General features: G+C 40.0%; 1 protein-coding gene across 1 annotated transcript in view; it reads right to left on the reverse strand.

The window, feature by feature from the left end:
- Nucleotides 1–1,187: 1,187 nt before the first annotated feature.
- Nucleotides 1,188–19,370, reverse strand: part of EPDR1 (ependymin related 1) — a 29,457-nt gene continuing 11,274 nt past the window's right edge. Inside the window, exons 2-3 of the mRNA XM_048298831.1 lie at nucleotides 5,279–5,487; nucleotides 1,188–3,273 (exon numbers count right to left, since the gene is read on the reverse strand). Coding sequence (XP_048154788.1) covers nucleotides 3,083–3,273; nucleotides 5,279–5,487 — 400 coding nt within the window. The 3' untranslated portion in view covers nucleotides 1,188–3,082. The remainder of the gene's footprint in view (nucleotides 3,274–5,278; nucleotides 5,488–19,370) is intronic.

Here is a 19,370-nt window from a genome sequence, read left to right on the forward strand (position 1 = left end):
TGGAAAAAGAGATGCAAGTCTGCAAGGACTAAGTGTTAGCACTAAAATGAAATGAACTTCAGGGTGAGAAATACATTGATTTTGTTACTGTCCCAAAATAAGAATATCATATTGTTTAGAGGTTTCTTGACTAAAATTGACAATGGATTACTGTGTTTCTTCCTATGTTCTTCATGAAAGTTGGCATTCCCTGGTAAGTGGCAGCACTTCTATGGTGTGCAGCATGGCTTGAGGCAGCAAAATCTGTCCCTAATAGTAGAGTTAAGCAAACTGTTAAAACAGGAACTGAACCAAATGCCCAGATCTCCTCCCCAAGCTCAAACTAAGCCTTTCTTTGAGGTTCAGGAATGTTTGGTTAACTTTAAATAAAACAATGTTCTGTTTCTACACATCCTGCTTTCAGCAAAGACTCCAAGCACAAACACAAAAATATGGCAGGCACATACATGTTTGCACTACTTCTGGCCCAGCTGAAACCAGGAAACACTGGAAATCTCACAAAATCAGCTCTGCCTCACAGACTATCCAGCTACCAGGTTCTGTTGCTGTTACTCCACAGAATACAATATAACTCATGTACACACCAATTCATTATTAATTTTTCACCAAGTAAGTGTGATAAACAAGTTTCCCAGCCTATCAGACATATGAACCCTCCCATTTTTATTCAAGTGTGGCAGCATACTATATAGCTACCTTATATCCCTTTTATGCTCCTTCTCATTGAGTCACTGGCGTAATTGCATGAAGACAAAATGTCTCTTGTGGTACATGACAACAAACCAAAGCACATCATAACAAAGATAACAAACCAGGCATACGCATGTTGTGCTTCATACTTGGTTTGTGGCTAATTTAAAATACGTAATCCTAAATTTTGCTGCTTGTTATCTCTTTGACAACTCTCTGCATTGGATTTGTAGAGCATAAATATGAAGACAACAGCACTGTTTTAGAGGAACATATTTAGCTGTATAAAATTGTCCTGCATGTCAGGGCAAAATTTTTAAAGCACTTCTATGTACCAGGCTTTTGCAAATTTGCAAATTCATATTTAAAGGAACGACTAATGTTATTGCTAGAAACTATATCACTGTCAGCAAAACATAATACAGCCACCCTGATTACCCAGCTATATGCTTGACCGCACCGCAACAAAGCCATCCCAAACAATTCAGTACCACAGCTTCATGCTTGCTAGCCAGATTTATTATATTTTCCAGATTCTGACAAGACACATATTAAGAAATGCATGTTAATCATTGTCCTAATGAGAACAATATGCAGTTAGCATTTAGAGTGTCACACAAAAAATACAGAAGGCAAGTACCGAATAAATGCACTCTAAATTCAAGGAAACCAAATCCTTCTTTCCACTAGCGTGTTTCAGTGAAATGGCCCTCTCCAAGAGAAATTTTTAATGAACTAGCTAAATTTTAACCAGTACGTATATGTGCTTTCATTAGGCATGGGGCAAAGTAAAATGCCATTCTGACCACAACTGTGAAAGAAAAACAACCACTGTCCCACTTGCTTACGTACAAAAAGCTATGAGTATATAAAGCGCTAAAAGCCTGCCCAGCATCTCTCCTCTGGAGACACCAAACTTCTCAGTGTTGCACTGTTTACAGCCAGATGAATTCTGGAGCAAACAACTACCCAACATGTGTAGGAGTTCAAGAATCTGTCTTTAAATTTATTTGCAAATAATAAATAAAATGCGTATCTTACAGAATAAACCAGTTAATCTCATTTGGTAAAAGTGCAAAACCCATCACACTTCTGAGAGTCTCAAAGGTGCATGAAGGTTTGGTTTGAAATTTCTAACCCAAAATATGTGCACTTCCTGCGCTTTTTTGGTTATGTGGAGATAATAAGATTTAAGATGCTGCTGAAACAGCAAATAAAAAAGGCATCAATGGAGTGGGTGCAAAAGAAAGCAAGATTGTCATGTCTGCTTAGATTGCAGTGCCTCACTGCCACACTGCACAGAGGACATCTAAAACCTGTGCCTCCCATTCCTCCCTCCTGCCTCCCTACACAGGTCACAGGCTCTGTCTTTCTCTCCATCCTGACCACCAGGCACCGTGTGAACACTGATTCAGCCTTTACTGACTGTGCACTAAGAACGGCTTTTCTTTTTTTCAAATCTCCCTGGAATTATGAAGGCGTTTCCACACCCTGAGTAAAGACTCTTGAAAATAGTTAGAAAACATTAAAGCCGTTTAGAGTGCAGCACCTTTTAATCCCTTTGCATAGGTTAAAACTAGTATTGCCTTGAAAAGTGAGTGCTGAAGTAAAATGTGACTGAAAAATGTCTCATCACACCCTACTGGAAGCCTTCTCCAAAAGGGTAGTAAATGCACAAAAGCTTCGGCTTACTGTTTTTGAAGGTGTACCTCTCCCTCCTTCCCTTCCTTTCACACCATTCTCCCAAGAAACAGAAAAGTATTTTCTGCTAGCATTACATGAATAAAGCTACTCCAGTTTTTTTTCAGAAAGAACAAAAATTAGCTCAATAATTGGACTACCAGCTTCCTGAAGAGCAGAAAGAAAAAAAAAAACCCAACCAAAACAGAACACAAAGCAAAATAAAACCAAGAACAAATTTCCACAATTTTGATGCATATTGTTTAAAATGGCATTTTTCACTTAGGGATGAGGTTTTACGCAGGTCATCTTTTGCTTCAAGTCTCCAGAAGTAACAACAAAATTCAGCTTTTTCTTCTAGACAGTACCATTGCTGCCATCTGCTTATGCTTTGTCTTCCTGAAAAAATAGATAATGAAATCTTTGCAAAAGGAAAATCAACCTTAAATAAATAGTATCTAGAAATATTATCTTAAGGGTAACTATATCATGCTGCAAGTGCATCACTGAACAGATTAAGGTAATTTAAAGAGATCTTTTATGTTATATATTTTACTCAGTTATATGCTTATGATCTCTCTCAAGTGAAAACTTAAAAATTCCAAAAAGAGCAACAATTAGCTTGAAAAATCAGCTTAGATGTCAATAATTGACTACCAATAACCATCCTCTTGGCTAATATGTGTTTGCCCAGGGCAGCCAGTGTCCGTAATCAGCATTCATCTTTCATCCTCGTCAGCTGGGCTGTCTGGCAGGAGCTGGGTGGGGTGAACACGGAGGGGTCTGCGATGCCCAGATGGATGTCAAAGAAGCGAGTGGAGGTTGTCACGCTGTAGTTCTTGGTGTAGGTTTCCTGTACTGGGTAACAGTCTTTGACGGTGTAAACGCCGACCCAGGATTCCACTGCAACCAAGCAGAAATGTGACTACTTTAGGTGACAAGAGCAGACGAAAGTGTCATGATGATGTCAGTCTCTTTTAACTCATTGCTTCTGTTTAACACTGTCTATTCAGATCCTCATTATCCTGCTATTTTTTAAAAATTCCTATTCTTTTCAAACACTTCTAGCGGTTCATTATCTCAAGACTACACTCAATGATTGTCTCCTTCAGGTATGTGATGTAGCAAGCCTGTCCCTTTTTTAACTTCAGTTTAATTCCACAACGTGTTAATCTCAGAGGTGTTCCCTTGCTCTCTTCCCCCCTTGTTCTCTGCTGCCATCACCTCTGCCTTCTCCACTATGCTATTTAGGCAGTGTCAGTAACACCACTGAAGTGGTTTCCTTTGAATACCCTTTGCTATTCTCTCTCTTTTATTAACCTCTGTGATCATTCTTTACCCCTTCAATCAAAAAACCGGTTGTTTATGCATTTCAGACCTCGATAGCAGAAACTCATGATGTTAAAATTACCTACTGTGATCACAAATCAGTTCCTGTAACAAATTTTTCTAGTCCCAAGGACACTTATTTTCTCCCACCCAGCAGCAATCACACACATTTATTTTCTGTACTTCCAATTTTGTGTCATATGCTGTACCACAACAACATTACCAGAAATAAAAAAAAGGTGAAACGAAACACATATATACTGTATCCAAAGAAAGGGTGGTAAGCTGAGTAATATTTGAACATATCTCTTCAGGGCATGCTAGTATAGAAAAACATTCTGACCTAATTAATATGGCCTTGAGTATACAGAAATGGAGGCACCTTTTACTCAACAAATCTCTCAGAATTTTGAATAAAATATTATGGCAAAATATGATGCTACCAAAGTAGCCTGTATCTCCCCTGAAACTTTGATAATTGTAAAAGAAATATAACTTCTAGAATCCAAACCAGTATTAGCTGAAAGGTACATAGGTAGACAGACAACTCTCAGACATTATGTTTATAAATGATCATACAGAATAGCACTGGAGATACAAAATAATACAGGACATAAATCACACAATTTATTGAACATATCGGGATATAAAGTTCCACAAAAATTCCAAAAATATCAGCTCTGAAAAAGAAGTAGTTCTTGGAGTGAGTGATAATTTGCCTCTTTCAGAATACTAGAGGATATATCGACCCAGTTACAGATGTCTAGTGGTCTTATCCTTTATTCTCTACTTCATTTGTTCTGCTTTTATTCAAGAAAGAAGTATTTTCCTCTGGCTAAATCCTCAAGTTCATACCTAGCCTATATATTAGATGTCTATAACCATAAGCACTGCATTAGCTGAATAGTCCCATAAATTTCACAGAGGTTTTAAAACTTTTTTTTATGGTTGTCTGGGTCATCAATAAACCATAGATGAAATGGAAGCCAAAGTGCTAATAAATTGCTATGCATTCAAAACCTACCATACTGTACCTCAGAAAATTCACCCTCCTTTCTTTTATGGTGCAAGTGTTCAGCTGCCGAGTGCAGAACTAAGCCTTGAGAGCAGACATTTCTTACCAGTATAGAGGATAACGAAATTTAGGCACATATTAAGGATTTCAGTGCCTGCAGAACCATGTGTAGATAAACACTGACACCTGCTTTGTTTCTGTTACACAAACTCTAGTTTGAGTGTGCCCTTAATTATAGTACCAATTATTCTCTAAATAAATTTTGGATACAGGCTGCCAGATTCAGACATGAAATGATGCTGTTCCACACCAAACTCTGTATGATATGAAATACAATACGATCAAGTCTCTTGAACATTTTTAATCCTGCTGAGATCTGAAACATTTTCCTAATAAAATGCATTGTTGTTAAAATGATAATCTGTGCATGGGGCACTTTCATTACTTCTTCCAGAGAATTTTATAGAAATATGGAAACCTGGGGTAAACCACAAATAATTTTATTTTTCCCTGTGCAGCAGAGACATTGATTGTTATTAAAATAAAACAAGAGCATGCACGTACATTTCCTGGCTGGTTTTCTGTCAGACCATTCCTGTACCATAACTTCATCTCCAGGTCCCCCAATGTAGTACTGATCTTCATAAGTTGAATTGGCAGGAATATCATACGGATCCCATGGCTCTGTCAGAGCAATCTTCGAGCAAAGCTTTGTAACTTGTTCAATCTGAAACATCACTGCATCTTTGTAGAGCAATATATATTCAAAGAACCTGAAACATTAAGAAAAAGCAATTTGTATATATATATATATAGTCTTTTTCTATCCTAAGCAAGGAACATTGCTGATATGTAAGCTTGCCTTTGACTTCTCAGTATAAGAACATTTCCACTTGCATTAAACTTTGCCAAACTTTGAGAAATGCTAACCAGTTGGGCTGAAATTTCCCATGCTGAAAGTTTGTCTCAGCTGATTCTTTCCAAAATAAATAAATCAGGCTGAACTGGTTCAGCCATTTCTGAGAACAACAGAACAACTTTTCTGAGAACAACTGAGAGAAAAACATGTTATTATTCCTAGTTTTGTTTTGGTTTTTTTTTAATAACTGTTTCATTAAAAAGCTCTAGAGCCTCCATGTTTTGGAGAAAGGATTTAAAATTTTGGCAGGGGAAAAGTTTTTAATAAAAGTTGCCCAGATTTGGCTAAGTTATAAGCCTTTGAAAAAATCTGCTTGCACAGCCTGGATAGATTCACTTCTCCATGAATGTGGTAGAGCCTTTCTCTGTACTGGTTAGATGTGGTATCTGCCATCCTCACAGATGTTTTTCCATGGCAACACACATAGCTTAAGTGGGACATGGTGGCAAAGGGGGAAGCACGTGGTCCCAAGTGCAGAACTGAGAGGGTCACCCTCCTAAAGGCACAGTTTCTCTCTGGAAGCCACCAGACCCAAGAAGTAATGAAAGGAGAAAGCAGAGGAGCAAAACAGTAAGGCAGAGATAAGGAGAGGTGTGGAGCTCAATGAACTTGAGAGGCTAGAAGGTGAGGTCAACAAAATGGATAGTTAACAAGGCTTTAAAACCAATCTTCTACTGAGTATGAAGTGACCAAGCCATGCTCTGAGGAGAGACAATAAACATTTATACGGACACTTTCATCTGGTTACTGTTTACAGTGGTCTGGTCTGCCACCAACACTGTGACATCGCTTCCATACCTTTGCGGTCCTCACGTTCTTTTGGGGAGGATGCAAAGTTTACATAAAATGGGGTTGAAACCAAAACAATTTACAGTTTTAATTCTTGCACTACACAATTGCACCAGACAGCAATACCTTCACCCACCACTGATACAGTAGCATTTAAAGGTTGCATAATGAGAAGTGTCTCAGCACGGTTAAGAGCATCTAAGCAACATTCCCATCACTTCTTGAGAGGATCATTTATCCAGCACGTGTTGAAACACAGGCAGGCTAAATGTCATTAGCCAAACTGAACGGAGTGAAAGAGAGCATAAAATGAGACAAGGAAGCTCACATGATGTAAACTGGGAACCCTCTCTCACAAACAACCTTGCAAAACATGGGACATAGCTGGTCCCACTTTCCACATGGAAGTCAGTCACTGGGAACTTCCCCCACATTGACAAGACTCACATAAACAGGCTGATAAACTGCAAGGCCATGTACAACCTTCCCCAGGGTAAATCATTCTTCTGCCCATATCAAAATATTTCTGCTTTTGCCATGACTTTCACCAACCTAAACTTGCCTGCCATTTTCTTAAAGGCAAGGTTTCTGAAGTCATGGCGCACTACTGGAGAATTCAGTGTCTTTATATTTTCTTACATAAACCCAACCTGAGACCACATATGGACATACATACCTTTTATATCATATTTGGTCCAGAGAACATACAAGAACACTAAAATACATTTATGTGCTTTCAATGACAGTCTAGTGACCCAACTACTCTTCAGCTGGCTGCCCATAAAAGTGGGATAAGAAATGACTTACAGAGGAATCTATCACCATGTTTGAGACATCTGAGTGATAATTACAATGATTTTGTAAGAGAACAAAAAGTCCCAGTGTATTACAAACTACTGGGAATAAAAGTTCAACTATTACATTTCTTTTTTATTTAAAATCCTCACTTAAAACTTAATTCACACAGAAATTTTACTTGCATTTTTAACAATCTTGCAGACAGCAAGATGGGCATTATGAAACAACAAAGTAAATAAAAATGAGGAAAATCCAAACAAATCAAACTCAGCACCAATCATCTCTCTAGCACCCATTCTGCAGAATAAGAGGCTCCACCACGTATATTTTTGGTTCTGGGAGAAGCACTGAACATATGTGTAAGAGCCACCAGTCCCACACCTTGATGTGCTGCTGGGATGAACTCTGCCTCTGTGGTGGCAGGCACATGAGAGGAGATCTGCAGAGAGTGTGGTTCTGCTCACATGTGCATTATGATCTCGCCCCTGGGTAAGCAGGGGCAAGATTTACACTGTCCTTGTTCAACCCAGATGTGCCTCACATCCAAGTTTTATAGAGAATTGCTCTGTTGCACAGGATCTGAGTTTAACAGCATATGAAAGGTGAATGGTTAAGTTGTTGTTTTATAAGGAGAAGAATTTACCAGCCAAAATTAATAGCAAAATGTGCACAAATATAAAAATGATAATTTCAAAACAAAATATTTTAAAATAAGAAATATTTTCCCCTTTTTGATTTTAACCAGCCAAGTCCTAAGTATACTGCCTCTATTTGTTTTAGGTGCCTGAGATTTCATTGGCTTTTTGAGGGGAAGCAGAGAGTCCTGAAAATAGGTCTTGGCAAAGAAACAGGAGAGGAAATGATTTTTAATTAGTTTGTTTTTTCAGAAAAATGTAACATATTTGCAGCCTGCATCCACTTCTAAAATTATTTTTATAATAATTTAATTACTTAAACTGTAACTCCAAGAAAGCCCAAACCTAAAACAAAGTGCCCCAACTAGGCCTCAATTAGGCAGCTTGAAACAGATATGAGTAAGTTACTTGGACAACTATCCTATTTGCCTGACTGAGATTATTTCCCTTCCTTTCCTATCCTATTCCACCCTACCCTGTCCTATGCCTCACCCTCTTGTACACTATGGGACTCTCTCATGATCCTTAATGCTCCCTTTGTCTGTGCCTGAAAATGGATAAATTCCAGCATACAAAGACACATGTTTTTGCTCCTATGCTTTACAGAATCTCTTAACTCTGGACCATATCCTGCACAAATAATTCCATTGATTTTGCTGGAAGCAATCATGTCAGATAGGTGGGATACAGGCTGGGTTCAGTACTTTCTTCTCCCAAGCTAAGGAAAGTATTTTTCTGAATAAGAGACCAACTGAGTTTAATGAAAAGCCAGTATACCATGACCACACAATCACAAGGAGAAGCACTTGTGTTAAGGACATACTGCAAGGGGTGGGTGTGCATCCAAATACTGTCCCGCCTCTGAGATTCCTCACGAAATCTGGGGACATAGTTAGAGGTCCTTCTCAGGACATAGCCCAGATAACATAAAGACCCACTCCTGGACCCCCATAAAGGCCTGAACCAATAAACTTGTCTTCTGAATGGGTTATTGTTTTGCATGTTAATAACACAATTCAGAACAGTGAACTGTTTTTCAACATTTGTCAGAAAAAACCATCATTAATGTTAAGATCATGCTACCAGCTCCTTTTCAGGTGCTCAGTCTGCATCCTGTGCTGGGTCCTTCCCAGTCCTGAAGCATGCTAGCCTGCCCATCACCTAACACATCTGCCTGACTCCCAGGGTTTACTTCTGCACTTCCAAGGGCTTCCTCGTGAAAGACAAGCCGACAAGAAAGGAGCTGCTTGCTGTCTGACTGCCTTTGTAGTGACTCAGAGGAGCAGAGGTGCTGTCAGTAGCATGGCAAGACACCTGTGATGTATTGAAGAACATCAGACAAGGTCATTTGCTAGAGAGAAGCAAAATAATGGTCTGAGATTGAGACTGGGTAATAGAAATTCCTTGTGTGCTGAATCTGGCTCTGCATCATTTTGCTCTGTAGCTTTGGACAAGCAACTTACAGTACCAGAGCCTTAAAATGCTGTTTGGTATTTTTCATTGATTGCTGTAGCACTGGAGAGACACAAATCAGTGATCACGAACCAGCTGTGTGAGGCATTGTATTAACAAACACAAATCCTGCCCCCAAAAAACATTGAAACAATGGTAAAGCAGACCCTCCTTTACTGCAAAGGTGTATTGAGGTTTCATGCACCTAGGATGTTAACCTGTTGATTCAGTTTTCCCAGCTGTAGCTATTGTAACCTTAAAACTCTCACTCATGTTAGCCAGGATGGATATATATTACCTAGCAGTATAAAGCTACTGAAAAATGGAAGCAAAATTGTGTGTATTATTTGTATCTGAGATACTGTATTACGCAGCAGGAAACAGTATTTGCTATTTAATACTTCAAGCTGAGGTCACTGCAATTATTTCCAAGCTAACTTTGCTTTCTCTTTTGTGATTAAATGAAAGCTTGAAGCATCTGTCTGCCTTTGTGGTACTCTTTGCCAGTTCTGTTTGTAAAAAGACATTTTTTAACATTTTGGAAGAAGCTAAACCCACCTCTAATTAGAAGAAATTTCACTACAAATATCCCAAACAAATTCTCTGTTCTAGTGTGCATGGATAGATACATCCATATACTTAATTCTTGAGTTATTTTGTATCCTCTAGATAAAATACCCCACAATGATACCACTCTTTTTTACACATTTTTTACTGAAGATGGACTGGGAGAATGGGAACCTTTACTAGAAGTGTGACTATATAACCCCATCTTCTCAGGTCCTCAGATTAAGAATATTTCAAGGGAGCAAAGCTGCCAAACAGACATGCAGACAGTTGATAAACACTCATCAGGTCAAGAACATTCATCCGCTTTTGGAAGGATCTGGCAAGCTCATTTCAAAAGGGAGAAGCATTCGTTTTTTAGTGTATTTCTGGGAACTCCTTTCCTCTTTCCCATGAAGTTTTCGGTAATTTCAGACTTGTGTTTTTCTTCTGGTATATCAGACCTCAACAACAACAGTAATTTACCATATTTGATCTCACATGTTTGGCAGTGGTGCAGGACTATGGTATATTGTACAAATACAGGACTGTGCAGATACATGTGACAGTAAATGTAATGTGATATTGTGTAAAAGCAGTATTTTTTTAGTCTGATTTAAATCACTCACAGATTGTAAAGGCTTTTTTTTTTTTTTTTAATTTCAAGGAGATCAGACTCCCTATATCAGGTATCTAATTAACAAGGTATATGAGGAACTTTGACCACACTACCAGTTTCTGAAGCAGAGAGAATTAGCCAATTTAAGTCCTGTTAATTATGAAGTTTGTGTAGAAAGAAAACCTTAAATACAGGAATCAAAAGCTGCAAAGTCAAAGCTACACCAGCTAAAAGACAGCATATTTTTGTGACTTTAATTATGAAACTCAATAAAAAATTATGCAATTTCTTATTATTTTAGTTGTTTTCCCATAAATTAGATTAGTTATTTTGGCAAACACTAAGGGAAATTCAGCTCTTCAGCATGAAGGCTGTTTCCCCTGCTGTCCCTTTTTGGCTATTTGACACTTCTTAATAATCCACCAAGTCACACCCCTGAGAACAATGTACTGCAATTGAAGCTGAAATTAAGAAAAAGAGTAAAGCACTGTATTTAAGGGAGTTGTGTTTTGCAAGGGGCTAAAAGATGCACTGCCCTTAATAGAGAGCATCTGTGTGTTTTCATAAGTAACCATATATTCATAATTGGAGTCCTGTAGACAACAACACAGCTCAAAAGGAAAGGAATGGAAGATGTGGCCAGCATACCATAAAGCTTTCCAATGAATCAATGGAATCACCTCCTAGGGAATATGGTATATACTAGCAGAACCACATATCAAAATATACTTGAGGTCAGAGATTATTTTCCTGTTCTGGGTTTGTAAAAAAGTCTAGTACAATGACGCTTCCATGAGTAAGTTAATAATAATAAAGGTTACTGGAAAATCACTGCAGGGCTTAGAGGAGACCCAAAAGAGTGGGGAAGGCCAGAACTCACCTCTCAATATACACAAAAGATCTTAGGAAAGATGAAATAATAAAGAGGGAAATGACAGAGGTACGTTATAATTTATTTATTTATTACATTTCTCACCCTCTTTGTGCCATATGCAGAAGGGCAGTAAATAACTCAATTGAAAGAACTGGTGCTCAAAACTGAGACATGGGAACGCTCTTTTGAGAGGGCAATTATTTTAAGGCACTCTGAGCTTGTAAAGATGTAAGAAATAGGAAACAGAAATTTAAAATGTAGAGAGAGCCAGAAAAAACATGGTTACAATGACTGAGAGCATCTCAAAAAGGAAAAAAATACATAACCAAACATAAAAGACATACCTGTGTCCTGTTTTTAATTTTACCTCTAGAGACCAGCCAGGAGCCTGCAGCTCGTGCCACAAGGGCTGGTGGGAGCTGGGCAGGGCCAGGAGCAATGGTGGCCAAGCCCCCTATCATGTATAAATGGAGCCCACAGGGAGCAGCAGAGGCCAGGGCAGGCAAACAGGGTGTGGGGCAGCTCCTCCCGTGGAAGGGTGCTCAGCAAGGGTGCTGAACCTCTGCCAGCTTGACCAGGGAGCAACAGGATCCACCCAGAAGACAGGCACAGCCTCCCTAAGCTCTGCAGCTGCTACAACTGATGCAGCTGCCCAGACAGAGCTCTGATGGACCCAGGCGTCACCTGCAGGGGGGTCCCTGCTTGGACAGCGGCAGTGAGAATCCCTGTGGGAGCTGAGCCCAGGTCCAGGAACACCTCTGCTTAGTGACAGAGCTGTGGGAGCAGGAGAGTAGGCTGAGGAGTATCACAGACTGCAAAGACCTTTAAACTAGATTTGAAGTGAGAAAGAGAGAAAACCAGGCTTGCTAGAGATAAGCCTGGGGGTGGCACACCCATGTTTGAGAGATGGTGTGCTATCAAGGTCCTTTGGTCTGCCCTCTCAGTGGAGGAAGGGTATGGAGATCTACACGACAGCAAAGACACAAGGGTTATTGATATGTTAGAAACCACAGAAGTGCTTGAGAACAGTCAACACAGGACTTTTTCCCCTCACAAAATAGGTGACAGGATCAACAGCCCAACTGAAGCACAGCTACACTGATGCACACGGCATAGGCAACAAACAGGAGGAGCTGGAAGCCACTCTGCAGCAGGAAAACTGTGATATAGTTTGAAAGATGGCAGGATGACTTGCACAACTGGAGGGATGTAAAGGATGGCTTTAAATGCCTCAGATGGGACAGGAAAGGAAGGAGAGGTGGTGGAGTAGCCCTGTATGTTAGGGAGTGTTTTGTTTGTGTGGAGCTTAGTGACAACAGGGTTGGGTGTTCATGGGTAAGAATCAGGGGGAAGGCCAGCAAGGCAGATGTCATGTTACAGACCACTCAACCAGGATGAAGGGGCAGATGAGATACTCTATAAGCAGCTGGGAGAAGTCTCACAATCACTGGCTCTTGTTCTCATGGGACACTTCAACTTACCAGATGTCAGCCAGAAATATAACACAGCAGAGAGGAAACAGTCTAGGAGGTTCCTGGACTGAGTGGAAGGTAACTTCCTGGCACAGCTGGTGAGGGAGCCAGCTAGGGAAGGTATCCTGCTGGACATGCTGTTTGTGAACAGCGATGAATTTGTGGGTGATGCAATGGCTGGAGGCCATCTTGGGCACAGTGATCACAAAATAACAGAGTTTTAAATTATCAGGAAAGTAAGGAGGGGGAGTTCAGCAGAACATCTTTCTTTGACTTCTGGAGGGCAGACTTTGGCCTGTTCAGGATGAGGAACTTATCCAGTTACTTATCCAGTACTTAATGCCTTCTTTGCCTCAGTCTTTAATGGTTAAGACTAGTTGTTCTCTGAGTACCCTGAACTAGAAGACAAAGACAGGAAGCAGAATGAAGCCCCCAAAATCCAAGGGGAAATGGTTAGTGACTTGCTACACATATCGTATTTGTGTGTGACACACAGAAGTCCACGGGGCTGGATGGGATCCACCCAAGAGTACTGAGGGAGCACACGGAACTGCTCACTGAGACACTTTCCACCATTTGCTGACAGTCCTGGCTCACTCAGGAGGTCACTGTTCACTGGAAGTTAGCAATGTGATCTACAAGAACGGCAAGGAGGAGGACACAGGAAACTACAGGCCTGTCAGCCTGAGGTCAGTGCTGTGAAAGGTCATGGAGCAGATCATCCTGAGTGGCATTATGAGGTATGTGCAGGATCGGTTATGAAAGGCAGCTCCTGCTTGGCCAACCCAATCTCCTGTGACTCAGTGGATGAGGGGAAGGATGCTGATGTTTACCTGGGCTTTAGTAAAGTCTTTGACACAGTGACCCACAGTACTCTCCTGAAGGAACTGGCTGCCCATGGTTTATACGGGTGCACTGTTCACTGGGTTAAACACTGTCTGAAAAGCTAGGACCAGAGAGCAGTGGTGAATGGAGTTAAATCCAGCTGGTGGCTGGTCAGGAGCGGTGTTCCCATGGGCTCAGTACTGGGGCTAGTCCTGTTTAGTATCTTTATGGACTCGATGACGGGATCAAGTCATCACTCAGTCCCTCACTAAGTCTGCAAATGACACCAAGTTGGGCAGGAGTGTTGATCTGCCGGAGGGTACGGTTGCTCTACAGAGGGATCTGGACAGGCTGGATCAATGGGCTGAGGCTAATGGTATGAGGTCAACAAGGGCAAGAGCTGGGTCCTGCACTTGGGTCACAACAACCACAGGTAGTGCTTCAGGCTGGGGGAAGAGTGGCTGGAAAGCTGCCCAGTAGAAAAGGACCAGGGGTTGCTGGTCATCAACCAGCTGAACTTGAGCCAGAGTGTGTCCAAGGGGCCAAGAAGGCCAATGGCATCCTAGCTTGTATCAACAAGCGTGACCAAGGTAGTGACTGTCCCCTTATACCCAGCCCTGGTGAGGCTGCACTTAAAACGGTGTTCAGTTCTGGGCCCCTCACTACAAGAAGGACATTGAGGTGCTGGAGTGTGTCCAGAGAAGGGCAACAGAGCTGGGGAAAGGTCTGGAGCACAAGTCTGATGAGGAGCAGCTGAGGCAGCTGGGGGGGTTTAACCTGGAGAAAAGGAGGCTCAGGGGAGACCTCATTGCTCTCTACAATTTCCTGAAAGGAGATTGTAGCCAGGTGGGTGCCAGTCTCTTCTCCCAAGGAACAAGTGATAAGACAAGAGAAAATGGCCTGAATTTGTGACAGGGGAGGTTTAGATTGGATATTTGGAAAGATTCCTCCAAGCATTGTAGCAGGCTCAGCAGGGTGGCTCAGTCACCATCCCAGGAGGTATTTAAAAGACCGGAAGATGTGGTGCTTAGGGACATGGTTTAGTGGTGGTCTTTGTAGTGTTAATTTAACTCTTGGCTTCAATGATCCTAAAAGTAATTTGCAACCTAAATAATTTGATGATTATAATTGTCAGATTTATCTGGAGTCTTCACATCTTTCTCTTAATCAGGGTCTGAGACAGGACTGGATGTTATCTCTGCCCCCTATGAAAGTATCTATTTTACACATCAGAAAGTGACAGCAGAATGAGGTTCCTTAATTACAAATAACTAAATTTAAATATTCTCCCTTTTTCAGACACAACTTTAGAATAAAAGAATAATAAAATATAAAAACATTTTTTTTCAACTAGAACTGGGTACTGCAGCTTCTGACACAACTTCTGTTTATAAACAGAGGAGGATCTTCATACACCATGAACAGGGATTACACGCAATTCAGGAGCCCTAGAATAATCTTCATCGAGATTGTAAATCCCATCATGCATATACTTGGCCAGTTAGTTGCTTTTCAATATGTGCTCCTACAGAAGAAGTAATCATGAAGCAGTCTGAGGAACAGATTGTCCTTTGGAACAGATGGGAAGAGGTCCCTATTCTGATAGAGCAAACTTTTCTTTCATGATGGAATATTCCCTGGAAAAATTTGTGAGGATATGCGCTCGTACCAGATTGCTGTCCCAAGATGTAATGATTTCCACCTTCCATGTGCAATGATTTCCTTAAGAGGGATGATTCAGGTCTATCTGATATCTGTCCAATATAAAAAATAAAAAGACTGTGTCTGTTTTTAAGGGAGTTTGGAAGTCAGGCCAGATAATCAGACGCAACAGTTTGGAAGCATCTTCAACTTTCTAACACCTCCATCCAAAGATCTGAGTACAGCTTATTGTTAAATGAACTTTGTAAAAGATGGAGATTCACATCACTGGAAATAAATGGAACCTGAAATCACTGCAATGAACTACATTCTTCCTCCCCACCACCAATGTAAAAATAATTTCATTTCAACCAGAAGTCTTTGTGCAGGTCTTTTTCTTCTTCCTTCAGCAACTATCAATCAAAAGTAATATTGTTAGGTGAGTGCAAAAATTAATGACTGGATTCAAATACAATGTGTCAGTGCATTAAAATTCCAGGTGGAACTGACTGAAAGTGTGAAAAATAGAAGAATTACGGGAAAGAATGGAATGTCTATTTGAAAGAAAACATATAATTAGGGAAGATGTTAATTGCACCATGGCTGTAAAGGAAGTGGCATTTTGAACACAAATCCAAGTGGTGCAGTACACAGTAATGATTTAGAAAGGGAAGTTTACAGTTCTGGGTCCATTAGGGAGGTCATTTATTCTGCTCTGCTTAGTCCTGCTGAGATCAGAATGCTGATGCTGCTTCCGGTTTTAGATGCCTCACTTAAGGGAACAGATAAACAGATAGGACATAGTCCAGAGAACAGCAAGGACTGTGGGATGTTTAAGAAACCTACGAAGGTTTAAGGACCTACGAAGAAACTGACCATGTTTAGTCTACAACAGCAAGACTGAGGTATGATGATAAGATGGCCAGCATATCAAAAGCTAAAAATTAATAGAAATTTTTCTCCATGGCACCTCAAGCAAGGAAGGCTTACTTAGGAGATACTCTGAAAATGTCTGTGTCTTCTTACAGTCTAGCTTTTACAAGAACTGGGAAGAAAATCAGGGATCAGAGACAATCCATGTAAAGCTTTTCTTCTCCAGGATGGAGGGACAGGTACGGTATATGGCAACTTAGAGACCTTCCCAGCCTTACACAAGCGATTGGAGAACACCGATGGCTGCTGGTCTTTTTTTTGTAACAGACTAGCTCAGTCAGTAAGTCCTGATATTATAAGACCTAGATTCTTGACACTGCTACCTTCCCAAAGATGTTGAACAACCTTTGGGGATGACTTCCTGAGACCTCCCAAATGCAACAGTGGCAGTCTCTGAGGAGTCTCAGCAGAGGGCTCCATCTAATTTCACATGGGAATTTGAGAGATTAGGTACCATCTCCCACACACTGATGACCTTCAGCTCTGTTTGCTTGCACAATTAACCTAATTACACCTATCATACTATTTTCAGTGCCTGAATGAAGACAAATACTGTCTAAAATCAGGATTTTAGATCCTGAGATAGGAGTCAAATGAAACATGTTCAGCATTCATAGGGAATAATTAAAAGGTTGAACTATCTGTTAAACTTCCTCTTCAGAAAACTGTTTTTCTTTGGTCCTCTTTGAGTTACTGTGCTTTTTATTATGACAAGAACTTTTCCACCTTTGGGGGGTGGGGAGTGGCTTTCAGCAGTCACCACATGCCTACTGCTTGTAGGAATCCTCTGCAAGCAATATCCATGATGCAGCACAAGAAAATGGCATGTCCTTAAAAATCAGCTGGGCTGAAAATACATAAATAATTAATAGACGAAAACTCATTTCAAAACCTTTGTCTTCAAGTTATTGAGTACTTGCTTTAGGGCACACAGTATGTTTGACACAGAACTATTTCACAGGTTATCTGTTAGGCCATCACAGAAACAACAGTTGCTGAAGACACTGCAATCAGCTAAAGGAAGCATGATTAAGCACACATTTCTATTTTTAAGAATGTTTATAGCTGTATCAATTATATTAAACCCCTGACATGTTTATTTTTCATTCAAGGACAGTTCTAAGAAGCAGTAGCAAAGAGGGCAAGATCTGTAAATAATATTGGTATAAATATACTACACTGGCACAGCTGAAAGTTTTCCATTACTCAGGAAAAGGTCACTAGACCTATTGAACATGTTTAGACTACCCATGCTGCTTAAAACATGACAGAAATAGCTTTACCATTTACCATCTGACACAAATACAAACTGAAGTCTTTAGCAAACTGGTATGCTTACCTAATTTTGGGGTGTTTTCCTGACACAGAGCCCAGTGTCCTACACACACTGACAGGGAGCCACAGTTTTCTTTGAGCTTTGCTTAGTTGTATGAATGTAGAACTTTTGTGCATGCTAAAGGTCTTTTCCTTTATCATTCCTATAATCATAACAGAAAGTAACAGTAATTAAAGTATATATTTAATGGGCAAAATTTTCAAAACTGACCAGTGATTTTTAACAGCTTCCTATTTTGTTCATTCAACATGAAGGTACTTAAAAAAGGCAAATTTTCAGAGGGAGAGCATTCAATATTTTCTAAAATTCAGTGTGTCAGAGTAATCATTGAAAAACTGAGGTGCCCAATTTTACTACACACTCTTTTTTGTATTCAAAGACTGCATAAGAAACTCCTGAATTCTTTCCCCAGAGAAAAATATGAGCAGAAATCACTTTCTGCCTGTCAGATTTTCTCTCTCATCTCTCAGGTTTCCAACTGTCGAGAGACAACTGTTCTCTCCACATCGTAAGAGCAGATCCTCATGTAGCTGCTGCTGTTTGCAATTTCCATCCATCAGCTATGTAATTAGAGAAAAATTATCCAAAATTATACATTAACCTGACCCAAAGTCTCATGAAATAAGCCAAAAAAGTTTCACTGATTTTACAGATGCTACATCAGGTGTTTATTAGCTGTTCCATTTATAAGAAAAAATAAGCTGAAAAATGTTTAAAACCTAACACAGCTATCAACTTATCTCAAATGGGCAACATAAGAAGATGCTGAAAGACAAACATAACATTTTATGCAATCTCAGCTACACAAAAATGTATTTCCACAAGTTTATCTGACTTTTGCATATTTTTTTGTGATATTTCTTTTTCTTCTCCCTTATAGTGTTCTGGGCCTTGTTTTTTGGCAAAGTAATTAACATCTTTATATCCTTAACAGCAAACACTTAAATTATATGAAACATCTTTTTGTCATAAAAACTCCTGATTGGGAAGGTTTTTTATGTAGTCTCTTGCTACAGCTAACTGGACAAAAATCCTACAACTCTGAGAGTATGGAAACTCAGAAAAATGGATTTTATGAGAAATCTTTGGAGCATTTTCATTTCTCCATTTGTTCTCTGGTCTGCTGTATTGCTTGGGGTACTTGGTCTCTCACATTCTCTGCCTTGCATTAACCATGTAGCTGGACTCAACCAGGGAATGGGAAAGTGGTTTCTGAGGGAGGAAGGTGCTACTGAAGCAATGAGGGTGAGAGAGGATGGAAAAAACTTTCTGCACCAAGCCTCATGTTGTTACTGCCTGCCCCAGTGCTCTACACCGCAGGTGTATCTCAAGGACATTGTGCCTGGAGGCTGCTATGATCAGGTCTCACAAAACTTAATTTCTACATGTGTTACTTCAGTATAAACAGTTTGGGCTAATGATTTGAGCTGACTTCTTTCCTTGTATTTGATGCTTGCTCATACACTGTACTAAGATCCTGGCAAACATCATACACATACTGTAATGATGAGAAGTTCTTTTACTTTTCATAATATTTTATGAAAATATTTTAAAAAATACAAATTTTAAAAAATACAAAAATTATCTACAAAAATAATCTATAGAGTTTCACAGCCTGAAACTGCATTCACATATTTGGGGGGATGAATCAGGCTTGTTAAGTTAATTTTTCCATTCTTTCACAGGAAGGAAATTCAAAGAACCAAACTGTGTTTCAGACATGTTAGACTTCCAAAACACAGTAAGACAGGAGGTCTCACTTGATCCACCAAGGATCCCTTTATCAGGCTCCAGCTAAGCAGCTGTGGTACCTATAT

This window comes from Corvus hawaiiensis, chromosome 1, assembly GCF_020740725.1.
Source record: "Corvus hawaiiensis isolate bCorHaw1 chromosome 1, bCorHaw1.pri.cur, whole genome shotgun sequence".
Lineage (NCBI taxonomy): Eukaryota > Metazoa > Chordata > Aves > Passeriformes > Corvidae > Corvus > Corvus hawaiiensis.